Source organism: Misgurnus anguillicaudatus, chromosome 17 (assembly GCF_027580225.2).
Source record: "Misgurnus anguillicaudatus chromosome 17, ASM2758022v2, whole genome shotgun sequence".
In the NCBI taxonomy this organism is placed as follows: domain Eukaryota; kingdom Metazoa; phylum Chordata; class Actinopteri; order Cypriniformes; family Cobitidae; genus Misgurnus; species Misgurnus anguillicaudatus.
In genome coordinates this window covers 18,898,172-18,915,137 of record NC_073353.2, presented here as the reverse complement: position 1 = coordinate 18,915,137, position 16,966 = coordinate 18,898,172, and the positions used below count along the sequence as shown (strand labels likewise).

General features: G+C 37.8%; 1 protein-coding gene across 1 annotated transcript; it reads left to right on the top strand.

The window, feature by feature from the left end:
- The first annotated feature begins 503 nt into the window (after nt 1–503).
- Nucleotides 504–16,390, top strand: mphosph8 (M-phase phosphoprotein 8). The gene is made up of 14 exons (XM_073855096.1): nt 504–812; nt 8,777–8,926; nt 9,110–10,123; nt 10,202–10,292; nt 10,410–10,877; nt 12,217–12,339; nt 12,470–12,558; nt 12,772–12,912; nt 13,070–13,156; nt 13,287–13,441; nt 14,438–14,595; nt 14,700–14,834; nt 14,942–15,015; nt 15,183–16,390. The coding sequence occupies exons 1-14, from the start codon at nt 714–716 to the stop codon at nt 15,222–15,224; spliced, it is 2,826 nt and encodes a 941-aa protein (XP_073711197.1). The 5' UTR covers nt 504–713; the 3' UTR covers nt 15,225–16,390.
- The last annotated feature ends 576 nt before the right edge of the window (nt 16,391–16,966 follow it).

Here is a 16,966-nt window from a genome sequence, read left to right as displayed (position 1 = left end):
CAAACGTGCAACCAGATATTTGCCTTATATGGTCATGGTTAGTTCCGTCACAATTAGCCCAGGGTCGTTGTTGAGCCCTTGCAGCATTTAATCAATATCTTAATTAAAGTCAGAGGATAAATGTATTATACATTGTTCGTTTGTAATGCAATATCCAATATTTAATTGTATATGTAAAAATAAAAACAAATCTTTATTAACGAGATTTTTCAATTTTGCCTTATCATAATGATTACGTTAGCTATAGTATAAACTGCCATTACAATGGAACTTGCAAAGTGTTTTTACCTTTACCATGATATATTTGTAGCTGAGGGAGACGATAACTAAAGCCCGGTACACACCAAAAGATAATCGGGCTAAATTTGGGCCACTATTCCCCTTACAAAAATCCTAGGTAAAGTCCCAATCTTCGTGGTTAAACCGATTATATTATCAGATTTTCCTGTGGTGCGATGTGTTTTAAGAGCGTTTGGATCTGCTCGGAAGCACGTTTTGGTGTGGCCATATCAACTTTTCCCGTTTAAACACTCACCTGAGGTTGTAGTACTACTATCCAGCCACAGTGCGCTGGTACTGTATCTGCGTGAATGCGCGCGCTGCTGCTGCGTTCTCGTGCACTCGTGCAGTAGTTCGGTTACCGCACGGCCTTCATGCTGTTACCACACAGATATCAGTGCATATCGTCAGGATTTTCCCTCTTTGAAGCATAAATGGCCTCCGGAGCCGAAAGAGCAGAGCCTGGAGACAGCGATCAGGATGAAGAAGATGTTTATGAAGTGGAGAGGATTATTGACATGAAAGTGGAGGAGGTGAGTGAGTGGGTTAGCGCTTTTGATGCCATATTGTTAGCGAGCTAGCATGTAGCATCACAATCCCTAGTAAATATGACACATAGATGCTAAATGAACAGGACAAAAGCAGGGAATATCGTTGATTATTAAATTTCACTTCGTATTCTCTGTAAAATATAAACATCTTTCATTGCTAAGAGAAGTCTTTGTAACTTTTTGTTGGTTAGCTCGCCGTCAGGTCTGAGCCATGATCAGGCAGATGGGAGTCAAAATCACTTTCAAGCGTGTTGTGTTCTTGTTGTGTACAAAGCATGAACGTGCAACCCGTATAAATTACAAATTTAAACATCGGACTGAATGTAATCTCCCTCGAGAGAATGCTGACCACACAATAATTTGGTTAACATCTGTAAGGAATCCATTGTTGACATTGTTTGTTCTGTGAACGGGTAATAATATTTGCCGGTTGTTTAAATCACATGCATCTATTCTTGTGGTGGTTTCCACTTATAGACCCCAGACAACACATTATCAATGAATGCCACACAGTATCTAAAGCAAAGGGAGATTGTAAATATACGCAGGCTTCATATCTGAGAAGTGACCCGTCCAAGTCCACGTTAAAATCTTTATACACACGCGCTGCTTTATGCGTGATCGTACTGACAGGAATGACTAACAATGATTCAGCATTTTAAATATGGATTCACAGTGATAAAGACTAGCAAATTGCTTGTTTATAAGTAAAGATCAATCACTTGGTCATTTAGGTTATCTTGAAGTGTTGTAACAGGCGCTGAACATTGTGACTTTACTATGTCAAACCATTTGAGTCAGGTCTTTGGACTGAAGCTGTATGTTTTGAGGGGAAAGGTGGGGTTAATACCTGTTTCTAGCCTATGTATTGTTTACTTGTCTCTAGATGCTTCATTCAGAGGTCTCTTGGGCTCTGATAGAAAGTGTGTATGTGTGGGCTATCAAATTACAGCCTACTGACATCAGCATCATGTCTTCGGATACTGGGTTGCATGAGCAGATGTGAAATGCTGACTGAATGTATTCTGGGAGTCTGTCCTACTTAGAACGATGGACTGTTTTCCTCCAACTGTGTTACTATAACAGAGTGCTGGGTTGCTTCAGTTTATTTTGGTTAGGGTGCATTCAGCAGTGCCCAATTGACAAATATAAGCATAGTTATGAATGTGGTAAAGGTATGAATGTAATCCTGCATGTCATTGGTACTCAAAGGACAGGTGTAAACAAGAGGTTTGCTACAGAGAAAAAGGTAGGTAGAAATGGGTTTAGAGCAGATAAACTTCTTAAAAACAACCAAAAAGTGCTAATGATTGAAGAATATAATGGATGAATGGCTATCCTGTTTTAATAGATTATCCTATTATTACAGCTTTACTCTGTTGCAGCTGAAGCTGCAAGTGGTTGAGATCGATAAGCTTTTGTTAAGTGTATTAAATAGGTCAGTGTTTAGCAGTGTTGGGGGTAACGCATTACAAGTAACTTGAGTTACGTAATAATATTACTTTTCTGAAGTAACGAGTAAAGTAATGCATTACTTTTTAAATGTACACATTAATATTTGAGTTACTTTTTCAAAAAAGTAACTCAAGTTACTTTTTTAGTTAAAAAAAAATATGTACTGAATTAAACGTATGCACGTATGCACTCTCTCTGCCTGTGTGGAAACATTTTGAGTCAGAAACTGAGATGGCAGGCCAGAGCTAAACATTTTTGTGATGAAATATGCAATTTCTGAATGCAGAACTTTTCAGTCATAAAAGCAAGGCCTGAAAGAGATCAAGCTTTAGACAAGAAAAATTAAAGCAAAAGTAACAAAGTAACTTAAGCATTACTTTCGATGAAAAGTAACTAAGTAATGCAATTAGTTACTTTTTTTGGGAGTAACTTAATATTGTAATGCATTACTTTTAAAAGTAACTTTCCCCAACACTGGTGTTTAGAGGACAGATATCTCAGAGAGCATGTCAAATTCAGTAGTTTAAAACTCTGTGGGTGGGTTGCACCAACAAGGATTAGGCCTAAATCTGGTTTAAATCAAAGCTTATTTAATAATTCCGTTGCACCAAACTTTAAACCTGTTTAAAAATAAACAGGTTTAAATTTAAACTGTCATTTTGATCCAGGTTTAAATCTTATGCCTGGCTCACACTACAGGATTTTTAAAATCCTGGCAGATTTTGAAATCTGGTTGCAGCACACACATAAAGAGAATCTTGTCAGATATTCTTCTCTCAAATCTTAAACATGCTCACACTACAGGAATTAAAAATCCTAGTGCATCACACACTACAGGATATTATTAGGATTATCTTGCCAGAGCAAGCACTTCACTTCACCTCAGGAGAGGAGTATGTGGGGGAATGAGGATTGTGACACATTTGTTATGATTTCTTTTTAAATATTTACAAAGTAGCAGCTTTCTTTTTGAAACCTAGGCGATTTCTCCTCCTCAGCTCTTGTTTATGAGGCAACAATCATGATATGTTTTAAGGATGTGTTATGCAGGCAGTGTTTGAATGCATACTGTAGATGTGTGCACAATCTAGCACCAACTCAAGTCTAATCCTTATGCAAGATTTATTTAAATTTAAATACATCTATTTAAAAACATATTTTTAATATAATTGGCTAGCCTATATATCATTATTTTTTGCACATTTAAGAGTTATTATAAGTGATCTAGGCTATTTCTATTAATGCTCTGTTTTCCTGTTCCTTCTTAACAGGAATATTATTGTAGACTAAGCTTTAAATGACTGATACTTGGTTAAACTTGTTTTTGCACTGTTGTTTGCATAATTTCACTGTATATATACTCTGCGGTGATATTGTTTTGTAGCTATATACTATGTGGATTCTATTTTTGTTGTTTATTCTTCTGAGGCTGCTGGTCTTTGAGAGCTTATAAACAAATTTTATGATAGTTTTATAATGACAGTAAAGTTTCTATTCTATTCTATTTTATCTTGCAGTTTAGGGTCTAGTGTTTAATTCAGTATTTACATTACCAATGGTTTTGGACAAATATGTCATTTAATGTGAAACGTTGTAAGTGTCGATATGAGGCGCATCAGATTCTCAAGTGTGCGGTATTTCAGCAATCAGCGCTGCACTTGGGTGAGGTTCAAGCGGATCATTTATATTTCGAACAACTAATTGGGTGATATAACATAATGTTTGTTAGTACATATCCTGCATGCCGGTGAACACTGAACAGCAATGCATGCATGATGACCTTAAATTACTTTTATGGTTATATGGTCATACAGATAAAAACTTTGTGCGTCTGTAAAGTAATATTTAAAACATGATGCGCTTTCTGCCGGCTGCCCATCGGTTTCTGTGCGTTTGTGGAGCGCGTCACAAAAAAAGAACTGAAAATCGCCATATCATTTTAAATTCATTTTGTTAATAAGCTAATTATTTAAGTGCAACTTATTTCGTGTATGCCTATTTATTTTATTAAATTTCCTCTATACACATAATAGCTGCAGGTGCGTGATGTGACTGACCATCATCATGTTCTGTTGTTTTTAGGATATTTTAGATAATGTTTATGACAACGTGAATCAAGCAAGGAATTAATTTCTATATTTTAAATAGTCTGTCTGCCCCAACGAGCTGCAGTTGTGGCGGAATGAGTCCGGCTGCGCTGTCTACCCGTACAGCAGCTTGATTCGCGGTCCCGAAAGCTGTCAATCATCTCCGTCTCTCAATGATTATTGTGGAAGTATGACGTAAAAATCCTAAATATCAAACATGTTTGATAAGATCGGGGCGGCCCCGATTTGCTTGAGAGCATATTGGAAGGTGTAAGTTTAGATTTTTAAACGTCTCACATTACAGGATAATCTTGGCCGAACTTCGGAGCCGATCAAGGTCCATTGCCCGATTTTCCCTCGGATTCTCGGGAGGGAAAAATCGGGGTAAATTCGGCCCGATTATCCTGTGGTGTGAGCCAGGCATTACAGTAAATCTAGATTATCTTTAATCCTGTTGCTCCATTACTTTAAACTCTGTTTTAAATCTCAGTGAGGGATTAACTTTAAACTTGCATATGAGGAGGTTTAAATATGTTTTTTTTACAATTAAATGTCTGGCTAAATTATTAGAAACACATACCGCAAGCGTGGTGGCGCTATTTAAAGATGTGTTTATTATAACATCTCAACAAAGTGAGTTTGGCGGCTCAAAAAGATTATTAACAGCACCGGTGACAGCTACTGATACGGACAACCGGCACATCCGGGAACTTGACTGTAAATTTCGTCACCGCCCCTTTACGGTGGATACAAAAGCAGCGCTTCCATTGGCTTCCATTCAAAATAGCGGAACAAAGCAACGTTTTTACACAGCCGGCAGGCGTAAATAACTTATGAAATCACTCAGATTAAACATGTTGAGTATTTATCTGTCCATCCTGCCTGCCATAGAGCGCGAAAGGTACATTAACACATTTAATTTGGTCAATATAAAAACATGTCCCTTTCATTCTCACAGCGTCAAATTTTGTGGAACAACGCCATCCAGTGATTGCTGGAAATATTGCTAAGCCAGTTAGTTGTATGGCTGGACGGAAAAGTGCACTCAGTACTCTAAATATAAAGACATAATATATTAATATGAAGTAACTTTCAAATACGAAGTAAAATCATTCACTTGCTTCCCTGTTTACTCGGTGAGGTACGAGTAAATGTCCGGGTAAGACACCTCTGGCCAATAGGGAGCGTTGTTACACAAATTTGATGCTGGGAGAATGAAAGAGACATGTTTTTATATTGACCAAATTAAATATGTCAACCTATCCCTCGCGCTCCACGGCCGGCAGGGTGGACAGATAATTACTCAACATGTTTAATTTGAGTGATTTCATACGTTATTTACGCCTGCCGGCTGTGTACGAAGGTTGTTTTGTTCCGCTATTTTGAATGGAAGCCAATGGAACGTCTAGTGCGATTTCCCCCAAAAGTGGGCGTGAACCTGTTCAGAGACATTCTATGACGTTGCGCCGGTTGTGCGTATGCTCATATGTGCTTCTCCTCTGTCACGCGCGCTCCAGTCAGACGAAGGACAGTGAATGTACGGACACACGGTGGCGCTTCATGACAAATGTGTCGACACATCTTGTTCATTATAGCACAATATCTGAGCTTTGCGATATTTCCTGTCACAATATTTCCTGGTCTGTTAATTGTTTTTAAAAGATTGTCAAATGTTTTTACTTGAATCAGACCTTTAGATTAGCCTACCGGCGTATGTAGGTGATTTATAATACAACAATTACATTACCTTTGCTTGCATAAACTGTTTATTTCCTTTTTGAATGACAACGTCAACATTGTTGCTGTTTAATTACACCGGAAAATTCAACATGGCGGACAAAATAAATCATAGATGAAGGATTTAATACAGTTTAAAGATTTAATCTAAGATTTGTTAATCTGTGTTTAAATTTAAGTGGTGCAACACAACTCGAATTAAAATTAAACTGGGATCAACAAACCCTAGATTAGCTCTAAACTCTGCTTAATTTAATCCTTGTTGGTGCAACCCACCCTGTGTCCCTTAAACTGGAATCAGGACTGCAAGAGTCAATGCTGGATCAGTGATGTTTAAGTTCTGAGCGTGTTTGTGTATAAAATGATCTTTCTCATGTTTGCTTTAACATGTGCTAAAATATTGACTAGATGTGGGTTGTATGTATGTATGTATGTTTGTTTGTAAATTATGCGTTTCATCAAGTCCGCTTCTCTGTTAGTACCACATCAGAGTTTTTGTGAAATTTATATGTATTTTTTCTTCACATACGCTATCAAGTGAATTAAGAAGACTTGAAAAATAGAGCATAAAAACATCCATAGTGCTTTTATAATAATAGTGTCCTTTTAATAGGTTTACCGTAATAGGGCTGTAACGATTACTCATGCAAATGCGCGTCTCAATTAATTAATTTTTATGAATTGCGGTGAAATAGTTTATGTTAACGTGCATTTACTTCCTCCAAACTTCCTACTGACCAAAACGCTGTAGTACATGCACGAGCTGTGCATGAAACACAGAATCGTAGCCTTGCGATTCAGAATCGATTTCAGACGGGTATTTTTTAATGGGAAATGCGATTAATCGTCACAGCCCTACCACATGTAACGCACAGTATTAGATTTGGATCGGTCCAGTTAGTCTGATACCCAATCCAGCAAATAAGGTCTGTGGTATCCCTTTTGAAAATATTGTAATATTGCAGATGTGCACATTACAATATGCATTTCGCAAGAATTTGCAAGTACTGAGTGATTTTAATACATCAAAAGATTTTGTATAGTCAAAGTTTTAGCAAAGAGACTGGCACACAAATATTAGTGTAAAAAAAAAAGTAAAAAGATCACATTTATTATTATTTTTCTTGATATTTTATAGCTCTCTGTAGTCTCTGTTGTGTTAATATTAAGTGTCAAGTTTTTAAGTTGTATTCTTCATATTTTTGATAATATAAAAACATACATATAACATTATTTCTGACACTTACACACCGAAAATGCTTTTCGTTGAGAAACGTTTGCGTCTGTCTCCACATCGGTTTGACGTTATCAGAGAGATCTCCATTCATACTCATTGCAACATGATATATACTCCATAATGGCTGTAAGCCAGTAACAACCATCCTAAGATCAACTGACAGCCTGTGCTTACTAGACTACTTAGACAGTTGTGTTCCTAACCCTTGTTTACATAAATACAGTAATTAACCGTTTCTTACTGTTGTTAGTTCCTCTAGCAAAGAGGCAGTTGTGCAGGAAACTAGCACTATATTCAAATCTTTACCACTCCAAATTCGTGTGATTGTTTCATACAGAAAGCATGCAGAATAACAATCAAGAATGTTTTTGAAATTTTGCTTGACAGATTTTTAAGACAGTAGTTAAAATGTCTTGTAAAAGAGGAGAGCGCTGACACCACATCCAGTCTGTCAATTCAAATTAAGATGTATTATTTGGCTTTGATCTCCTGCTATTATTAATCCCCCAGATTGAATCGCAGGAAATATGAAGCACAGGGAATCGGTTGTGTTTGTTACTTAGCAACACCGTGGATAATGAACTTCCCCTTTGAAACCTGTGGCGCTTGGGATGTGTTTGCTGAGCATTAATAACTACCTTAATACCTTCTATAAACATCTCACTTCCTGTACAACACGTACAGCACTAGTGGGCATCTCACATCACCACTAGCATACATGGTTTACATTTACGTATTTACAGTTATGCATTAAGATACAGACACTTATCCAAAGCCACTTATAGTGCAATCAATCTATACATTTCCTTTATCAGCATGTTTTCTTAGGATCGAACCCATGTTAACGCCTAACCCAACCCACTGATAGATAATAGTTACATGTAATTTTATATTTGCAGTGAACTAACCCAAATAAATGAACAAGTATGGGTTAACAGATAGATCACTTAACTATTGTTTATTACAGAAACCTGGCAAGGAGCGTAGCCTTACTGAGTGTTTAAAAGGATAGTTTGGCCAAAAATGATATTAAACACATTATTTACTCACCCTCAAGCCGTCCAAGATGCATGTGTCCATAATTTTTCAGTCCATCATCAACACCTTTTTTGTTATTTTAGAAAATGGCTAGATCTTTCAGTTTATAAAATGCAAGGATATGCAATCCACCTGTTTATCCCCCTGGAGCCATTTGGATTACTTTTGTGAAGGATGGATGCACATTTTTGGACTTGAAGGGGTGTACCCCATAGCTTTGCATTTTATAAACTAAAAGATCTAGGACATTTTAACTTAACGGTTTGAGGGTGAGTAAATCATGGGTTTAATATAATTTTTGGCCAAACTATACCTTTAAACCTGTCTGTTTTGACACCTTACCATTACTGATTTTGGAAATTGACAATCACTTTTGACCCGTATTTTTTTAGGGAGAGGTGCTGTATCGGGTACGATGGAAGAACTATTCGTCGGACGACGACACCTGGGAGCCCGAGGCCCACCTGGATGACTGCAGGGAAGTGCTGCTGGCCTACAAGAGAAACCTGGCTGAGATTAAGCTTAAGAAAGAAGCTGGCATGGTGAGAATCTTCATATTTATTCTGATTCATTATCAAGGTTGTTGTAGTTTTGAATTGTATCTTAATATTGAAATTTTAAGCATTTATAGCTAAGCTATTCTATTCTCATGATACTCATTTCATTAATTAGGTAATTCGATTTTTCTCGAGTCTTTTGTGATTATTTTTTCTTGCGTCTAGAAGCTGCCTACAAAGAGTGATTTGTTTGATGCCGAATCTGAAAGTGAGGGCGAAAAAGACAAACCCATAGAATCACCCACAAAGAAGAAGAAGAAGAAAAAGAAGAAAGTAGATGAATCTGAAGATGAAATGTCAGTGAAGGAAAAGAAGAAAAAGAAAAAATGGAGGGAGGACAAACCTCTGCCAGCTCCAGAGTCTGATGAAGAGGAGGAGAGGAGAGATCCTTCCCCCACACCTCCTAAAAAAGAGCAGAAGAAGAGACTCATTGATTCTGATGAAGATGACACCCCAGTTTCCATTAAGAAACCAAAGAAAGATGAAGGAAAGTCAAAGAAAGACTTTATAGAGGATCACAAGAAAAAGAAAATCAAGTCAAAGAAGGAGATTGAGTCTTCAGACGATGAAAGTGACAAGAGCGACGTGCCCTCTGAGTCCTACACGGACGATACGACAAACACAGAACCCCGCAGCGAATCCTCCAAAACCATGACGGCCAAAGCCGTGGACAAACCTGCTCGAAGTGAGAGTGGGGGCGATTCTAAGCACCTCAAGCAGAAAAAGGGGAAGTCTGATACTAAGCTGCAAGGTTTTAAAGACCTGGTTCAGGAAAAGAAAGCTAAGAAACCAGAGCTTTCGGGGGCCACACTCAAAGAGAGTGGCTTAAACAAGCTTAAGAGTTTAACAAGTGGCAAGGGTATGAGCAAGTCTTCTCGCAGTGAGGAGGAGCCAGACTCCAGCGACACAGGGGCGACGACGTCGACATCCAAAACAAAGGTCAAAAGCAAAGGGCAGGAAGCTGCCCCGCCTCCTCAAAGGCTGTCATCTGCATCTTCTTCCTCTTCTTCTTCCACGTCATCAACAGCCCCCTCTAAGCCCAAAGAGGAGGAGCCAAAAGAGGAAGGTGGGGAGAAGGGAGGTTCCTCAACCAACCTGTTTGAAAAGTTCCTGTTGAATTGTGAGGCGAAAGATCGTGCACCAAGAAGACCAGGAGAACAGAACAAGAGCGTGGCACCCAAGGTACATGTCTTTAAAGCTTTAGTAAAAGCCATATTTGTTATAATTTTTTAATTCACTTTATAAAAACTTGATCTACAGGCTTCAGGGAAAAATGACAAGAAAACAAAAGTGTCAAAGCAATCTCCTGCACGGAAACCAGAATCGGAAAAGTCAGAGAAGGCAAAAGAGGGTGAGAAGTTTGTTGTTTGGGCAGACAAATACTATTATACATTGCTGAAACATTTTCATTGTCTTTTTTGTTAGAGTACCTGATATTAATGCCATAATTGTTGTCCCTCTCTTTCAGTACCACGACCCGGTCAGAGTCCTGTCCCTATGGAGACAGATGAGAAAGGGGTGCCCGAGACAAGTGACAAATCAGATGAGCCGCCCCCCAAGTCAAAGGAGGAATTACTACGGGAACAGAGAGAGGAAGAGCAAAGGAGAAGGAAGGAAAAGATGGAAGAAGAGGAAAGAAGGAGGAAAGAACGGATTGAAGAAGAGGAAAGGAGAAAGAAGGAAAAGATAGAGGAAGCTCAGCGGGAAAGGAAAGCACGGTTGGAGGAGGCACAGAGACTTGCAGAGGAAGCCCGGCAAGAACGTCTGGAACGGAAGTCTGTGGCTGAGCCAATTGCATCTCCTGATTCCACAGAAGACTCCAGATGGAAAGACAAGAGAAGGAGAAGAAGGGAAGACAGTGAACCACGGGTCTTCACAGCCTGCGATGACAATCAGGACTCTCAGGAGCCCACGGAACGCTCTGACAAAACTCCTGGTTTGTACTTATCCACCTGTTTCTTGACCTAAATGTGGGGGCCGCCATCTTTGAGCTTTCCGGTTTATGACTTACGGTGAGCCACTAAAGCTAATGGTAGTCTATTGCGAAGGACACAAGTGTGCCATTTTGACTGGCTGTTTAATGTTTATTATGAAATCCAGGAAGACCGACATCATTTGTGCAGTTAGGGGTTGCCATAATAGCTATACAAATGCAGTAAATCTCTCTAAACATTTGTTTTTACCATAATCCATGCACAAGAACTGAATGTGTATGTGGCGCACATGCACACATGATCTATATTTACAAACCCATCCAGTAAAACCTTACATAGAAACTACCACTAAACAATAAATACAATAATTGTTTAAAAACAACTAATATTATGCTGATAAAAAGATGCTGATTTATTTATTCTGCTCCTATATATTATTGCAAAAATGTGATTACAGTGCAGAATATATACGACATAATCTGCTTAGTTAATGTTTATAATAGTTCTTAATTTGTTTGCGCAAACTTTTGTTATGTTTTAAATGAAAAAGCAAATACTTTAAAGTAAGCAAATAATTTCATAATGTTTCCAAGCGATCTAATAATATTTTCATAAAACAAAAACAATACTCAATACATGTAGTAGTTTAATATGTTTATTATGGTTTTTTAAATAACTTACAATGTGTTGATTGATACTGCTGACTGTGTCGGACCGCGCGAAGCTCGACTTGTTGACATAAACAAGTCCATTAAAAATTGCTGTTTAAAAAAAAACTCGCACCAGTTGTGACATTTTAAACCAGCCCCTGAAAAGTTAAAAACACTAAGTCTTGGTAAATTCCATATAAAAACACTCGACTGACTTTCCCATTGTAAAGATACTGGTACGTCTCTGTGCTTTTATATTTGCGCATTGAAGACCCGTCACCTTTGATCAACAACACGAAATGATTGACAATATCTTCATATATCAAGCCACTTCTTCATTTCATCCTCACACTGGTTCGTACATGGCAGGTGTAGTAAATATTAACTGTATAATCATGTTTTATGCGTGCTCCCAGCCTCCCACTACACTGTTTTCTACTGGCTGGCTATTGAAACAGAAGTCTGGGACAGGAAAGGAAATTCGTCACATCACTTACTTCCGCGTTCGAGAACCAGGTTGAAAACTTCAGTGGTGCCTTCCGGAGTTACTTCCAAATTTGAATGCTCTAGCTTAGCAAAGATCAGTCTTATGTTACATGCATAGGATGTTTTTGTGGCTATTACACTCAGCACAACCTTTTCAAAGCATAGACTCATAGGACAGCAGTAACCCTGTGTCTCTGTGTGACAGACCGAGCGCCGCCTTCTCTTAATCTCGGGGTGGAGCTAAAGTTGGACTGGATGACACTGGAGGACTTTCAAAAACACTTGAATGGAGAAGATGAGAATCTCTCTCCTTTAGCCTTAACTCCCTCTGAGTGATACACACACACATCTATTCTTTGGCTTATTTTTTCTAAATCATCAGTTACTAGAGACACATTTTCATTACCATGTTTTCATTTCCTTCTCCCTTTTTCCCTTTTTAATCATCTCACATTTAGCTGAGCTGCGAGAAGCTGTGAAAAATGGGAATTACCTGGCTGTAAAACGTGCACTTAGTTCCAAGGAGGAATACAGTCTGGACCAGGAGGTATGCTGGCTCTGTTGTCTTTTGCAATCTGTATTGTACTCTAAATGAAGTCTATAAGAAAGCCCCATGAGACAAAATAGGTCATGGTGCAGTTTCCCTCTGTTAACCAGCATTGCTGATTATAGAAATTACATTTCTGTACATGTTTTGGTGCTGTGTGGGAAGAGGAGGTCGTGTGAATGTCTTTAAATCTGTATGTGCTGCCACCTGCAGGATTCTAGCGGTATGTCCTTAATGCTGCTGGCTGCTGCAGGCGGTCAGGATGACATCCTCAGGCTGCTCATTAAGAAAGGTGTGAAGGTCAATGCCAGGCAGAAAAACGGCACTACAGCCCTGATGCATGCTGCAGAAAAGGTACTGAACATCACTTCTGTATGATGACCATGATGTGCATGTGTTACAGTAATGCAAGCACTTTTCATTGCGCATGCGTATACATGCAAGCATTCTTAAACATTATTTTTCACAAACCCACAACATCTTCCTTAATAATATACTCTGTTTGGTGCAGAACTTCTTGACGACTGTGGCCATTCTCCTGGAGGCAGGAGCTTCAGTAAATGCCCAAACACTGGGTGGAGAGACGGCACTTATGAAGGCTTGTAAGAGTAAAGATATAAAGGTTTTGGATGAAAAACTTGAACTGAATATGAAAGAACAGCTCGTGAACAAAATGTGACCCTGAACCTCTATATTGTGTTATATGTTTCTTTTGTTGTTCTTTGTAGGCTTGTAAGAGGGGCAATGCAGATATAGTGCGCCTCCTGCTGGAATATGGGGCTGATTGCAACATCATGTCTAAACACAAGAGCACTGCCTCTTACTATGCCAAAGTTAGCAACAATGTGATCGTAAATGATCTCATTAAAGACCACATGCACACGTGAGTACTCTATTGCCGCATTATATGTAACGCATACGTGGGTGATTCTCACGAAAACTTGGTTTGAAAAATGTCAAGTATGAAAATGTAAAAATTGCTTAAATTTACTTTTTTCCCACCAGACATTGAAAAACAAAGTCTGGAGTAAATGGGAACATTAATTTAAAAACTTTTACTTATCATTTAACACTTTTTAAACATAATTTAAAAAATTAGTCCTAAAAAATCTCATTTCCGCAACAGTCAGAAAACATCAACACTGACATATTTTCAAAATGACATGACAAACCTGAAAGAACATAATTTGGAGATTCTGCACATGCATTTAAAATCAAAGTATTATGCTTCTATTAATTAAATTAACATTTAATAAGCATATGTTGCGGTAATGATAATCAAAATGTCGTGTAAGCATTCTGACAAGACAATATTTCAAATTAACTGTAAAAAAAATGATCTTACTTGGTAGCCATCTTGAAGTAACTGGTTCATGTGCTTGGTCACTCAAAATCAAACTGTGTGCATAAACTGTTCTCAAAAAGTGTTGCGGAGGATGAGAACATCAGGCATGGACACATCATTTTCCTAATTTTTCTTCATTATTATTATACATGAATATTCAGTAAATATTTTTTCTGTCATCTAAAGTAGTCTAGCAAAACATCCATTTATTTATTTTTTTGTTTTTTTGTGTTAATTTGATTAAATTACAACATAACGCATGTTCAAACACAGCCGGACACATTGCGGTAATGAGAATTTCAGCAGAAAATGAGATAAAATTTACAATTATAAATTCTTATGTTGAAATCACATATTGTGCAAGGTAGAACACAGTATTGTGTTAATTCTGATGCTGTTTAATGTTACTATATTACACATTTTAAAGCTAAAATCATTAGTGTTGTGGTGTTTCAATGGTTTCGTGAGAATCACCCACATATCTATAAGACTTCCAACAAGATGCAAGATCATTATAAAAATAATATTTCACAGGTTGTCGACGGTGGCGGAGGAGACAATCAGAGCTTACTTTGAAACACGGCTGGCCCTGCTGGAACCTGTATTTCCTCTCGCTTGCCACAGACTCTGCGAGGGTCCAGACTTCTCACTGGAGTTTACCTATAAACCCCCACCACACACACCAGGGGAAGGTGAGATACAATATTTTGTTGTCCTTAATGAATGCAGTTTGGTATCACGGTGACGGTTGTATATGTACTTAGTAAGTTTGTTCTCTGTATGTTTTGTGTTTTAGGATCTGGCATTTTGCTTTTTATCTTCCATGCAAACTTTCTTAATGAGATCACGGCTAGACTCTGTGGGCCCTGTAGTGTCCACGCTGTTGTTCTGAATGACAAGTTTCAACTACCCATCTTTTTGGACAGCCATTATTTCACAATCACAATTTGTTAGTTGTTTGAATTATTTGGTCTGCACGTAGAAGAGTAGCAGTTTTTTTTACACTTTGTGTGTTGCGCCCCCTGCAGGACAGCCATTTCATCTACTCTTTCAGTCCTGTTCAAGGAACCAACAAACTATTTATCCGTCTGGCAGAGTCACCAACAGCTAAGGTAAGAAGTGGGCTTGTCACACATTACTCGCAACCCACCTTCTTCCACTTCAATTTAAAAATCAATTCTCATGTGTTTAATAATAACCTTGTATATCTAAGCATCAAGCAAGGTGTTTCAACATTTTACCTTTAGTAATCAGTGAATGTGCTTTTTTTCATTTCCAGGTCAAACTCCTCATTTGTGCGTACCGAGTCCAGCTACAGTGAAGCCTGTGAAGTAATTCCTTCCAGGTCAGGGGTAATCGCAGGAGCCCCACCTCTCCAAGAACTGAGACTTTTCCTACACTTGTAAACGATAGTGACAATTTAAGTTTAGAAATTGATCCGTTTTACTGTGTGGAAAGAAAAGACTATAATGCTAACAGGTCTATAACAATCTCAGTGTGACTTTAACTGCTCTGTTAACTGTTTCAAGTGTTTAACAAGTTTTTTAAGGTTTTCTGATTTTGTCCAGCACATTTTGAATTTCAGCTGCATCACACGTGAGGTCAGCATAAAATGTGACATCTGGGCGTGTAGCTAAGGGTCATTTGTAAATCTTGTTTGTAAAGTGTTCTTTTATTTTTCCTTTTTAAATAGAATAATTTATCACCTTAGATTTACTCATTCTGTTTTAAGTTCTGTGTGTTTAACCAGACTACACGTTCGTCCAATGTGCTTATGTCTGCATTGCTTGTGCAGAATGAGTGAACTGAATAAATGAATGAATGAGCTAGTGGGTGGATGAATGAATGAGCAGTTTTTTGCCTCCCTGTTGCTTTGTTTGTGGGACCATGACAAGACTGGACCTAAATGTGACTTTACATGCAGAATAGGTTCTACAACCATCCTATCTTCCTTTTTTTCTTAAGAATAAGTACAAAGTTCACACGCTAAATTGGCAAATTGAGGAAATGTATTGATTTATATGATTGGATTATAATTTTAAGAGCTTATGTTTTTTCCATTAAAACTTATTGGGGGTGATTTGTAAAACATATATTGCGGATAAGTAAGGAACACGTGAGCCTTTTTCATCTTTTTAACTTTGCAGAATATTTGTTTTAAGCAGATTTCATACAACAGAGTTTAGTCATGACAAAACCTACATTTCCAGCATATAAGCCCATCTTCTTGTATTACAGTTCATGAGTGTACTATTTACAAATGTATTTGACTAAAAAATAGTTACATTCAGAATGTGTAGTTATGTTTATTTTGTTTGCTTTAGAAAGACCATGGATTGAACCATGGCAAAGATTTTTTTCCATTCTACTGTTTTTCATTCTCTTTGTCCCTTCACTGTATTATTGGTGAGAGAAAGACTGCTCATTGATTCAGTTCCTCTTTTGACTACGGTAAATAAACTGTACATATATTTCCATAACAATCAATAGTTTGTCTTCTCCTTTTTATTGGAACCCTAAAAGGACGTTAACCAATATATTTCATAAGCACTTGAGTGACGTGCTTAGCCCTGTGTAGATTTTAAATTAATATTTACCCCCAGTTTCACAGACAAGGCTTAAGGCTAGTCCTAGACTAAGACACATGTTGGAGCTGTCTCAACAGATACACACAAGTATCATCTTAATTTAAAGCATGTTTATAAAAGATGCTTAAACATTTTAATTTAACTAGGGCCTGGTTCTGGCTTAAGCTAAGCCTGTGAAATCGGGCCATAGTTTAACAATATAGGTAGCATCTTCCAAATGTGTTCTGATAAATTGACCCTAAGCCAACATATATTTATCACAAATGAGTTGGCCTTTAGTATAAGCCTATAAAGAAAGGTAAGATGGGGATATTTGGCAGACACTAAATCCAAAGCATTTTATATTACAACTGCAGGGAAATTGTCCATGGATATATTTCTTTCCTCATGGGTAATAACAGGTCCTTGGGATTACCAGCCAATGCACAACCAGTTAGGTAAGCATTATGGTCATTATCATATTCTCTTGAGTCGT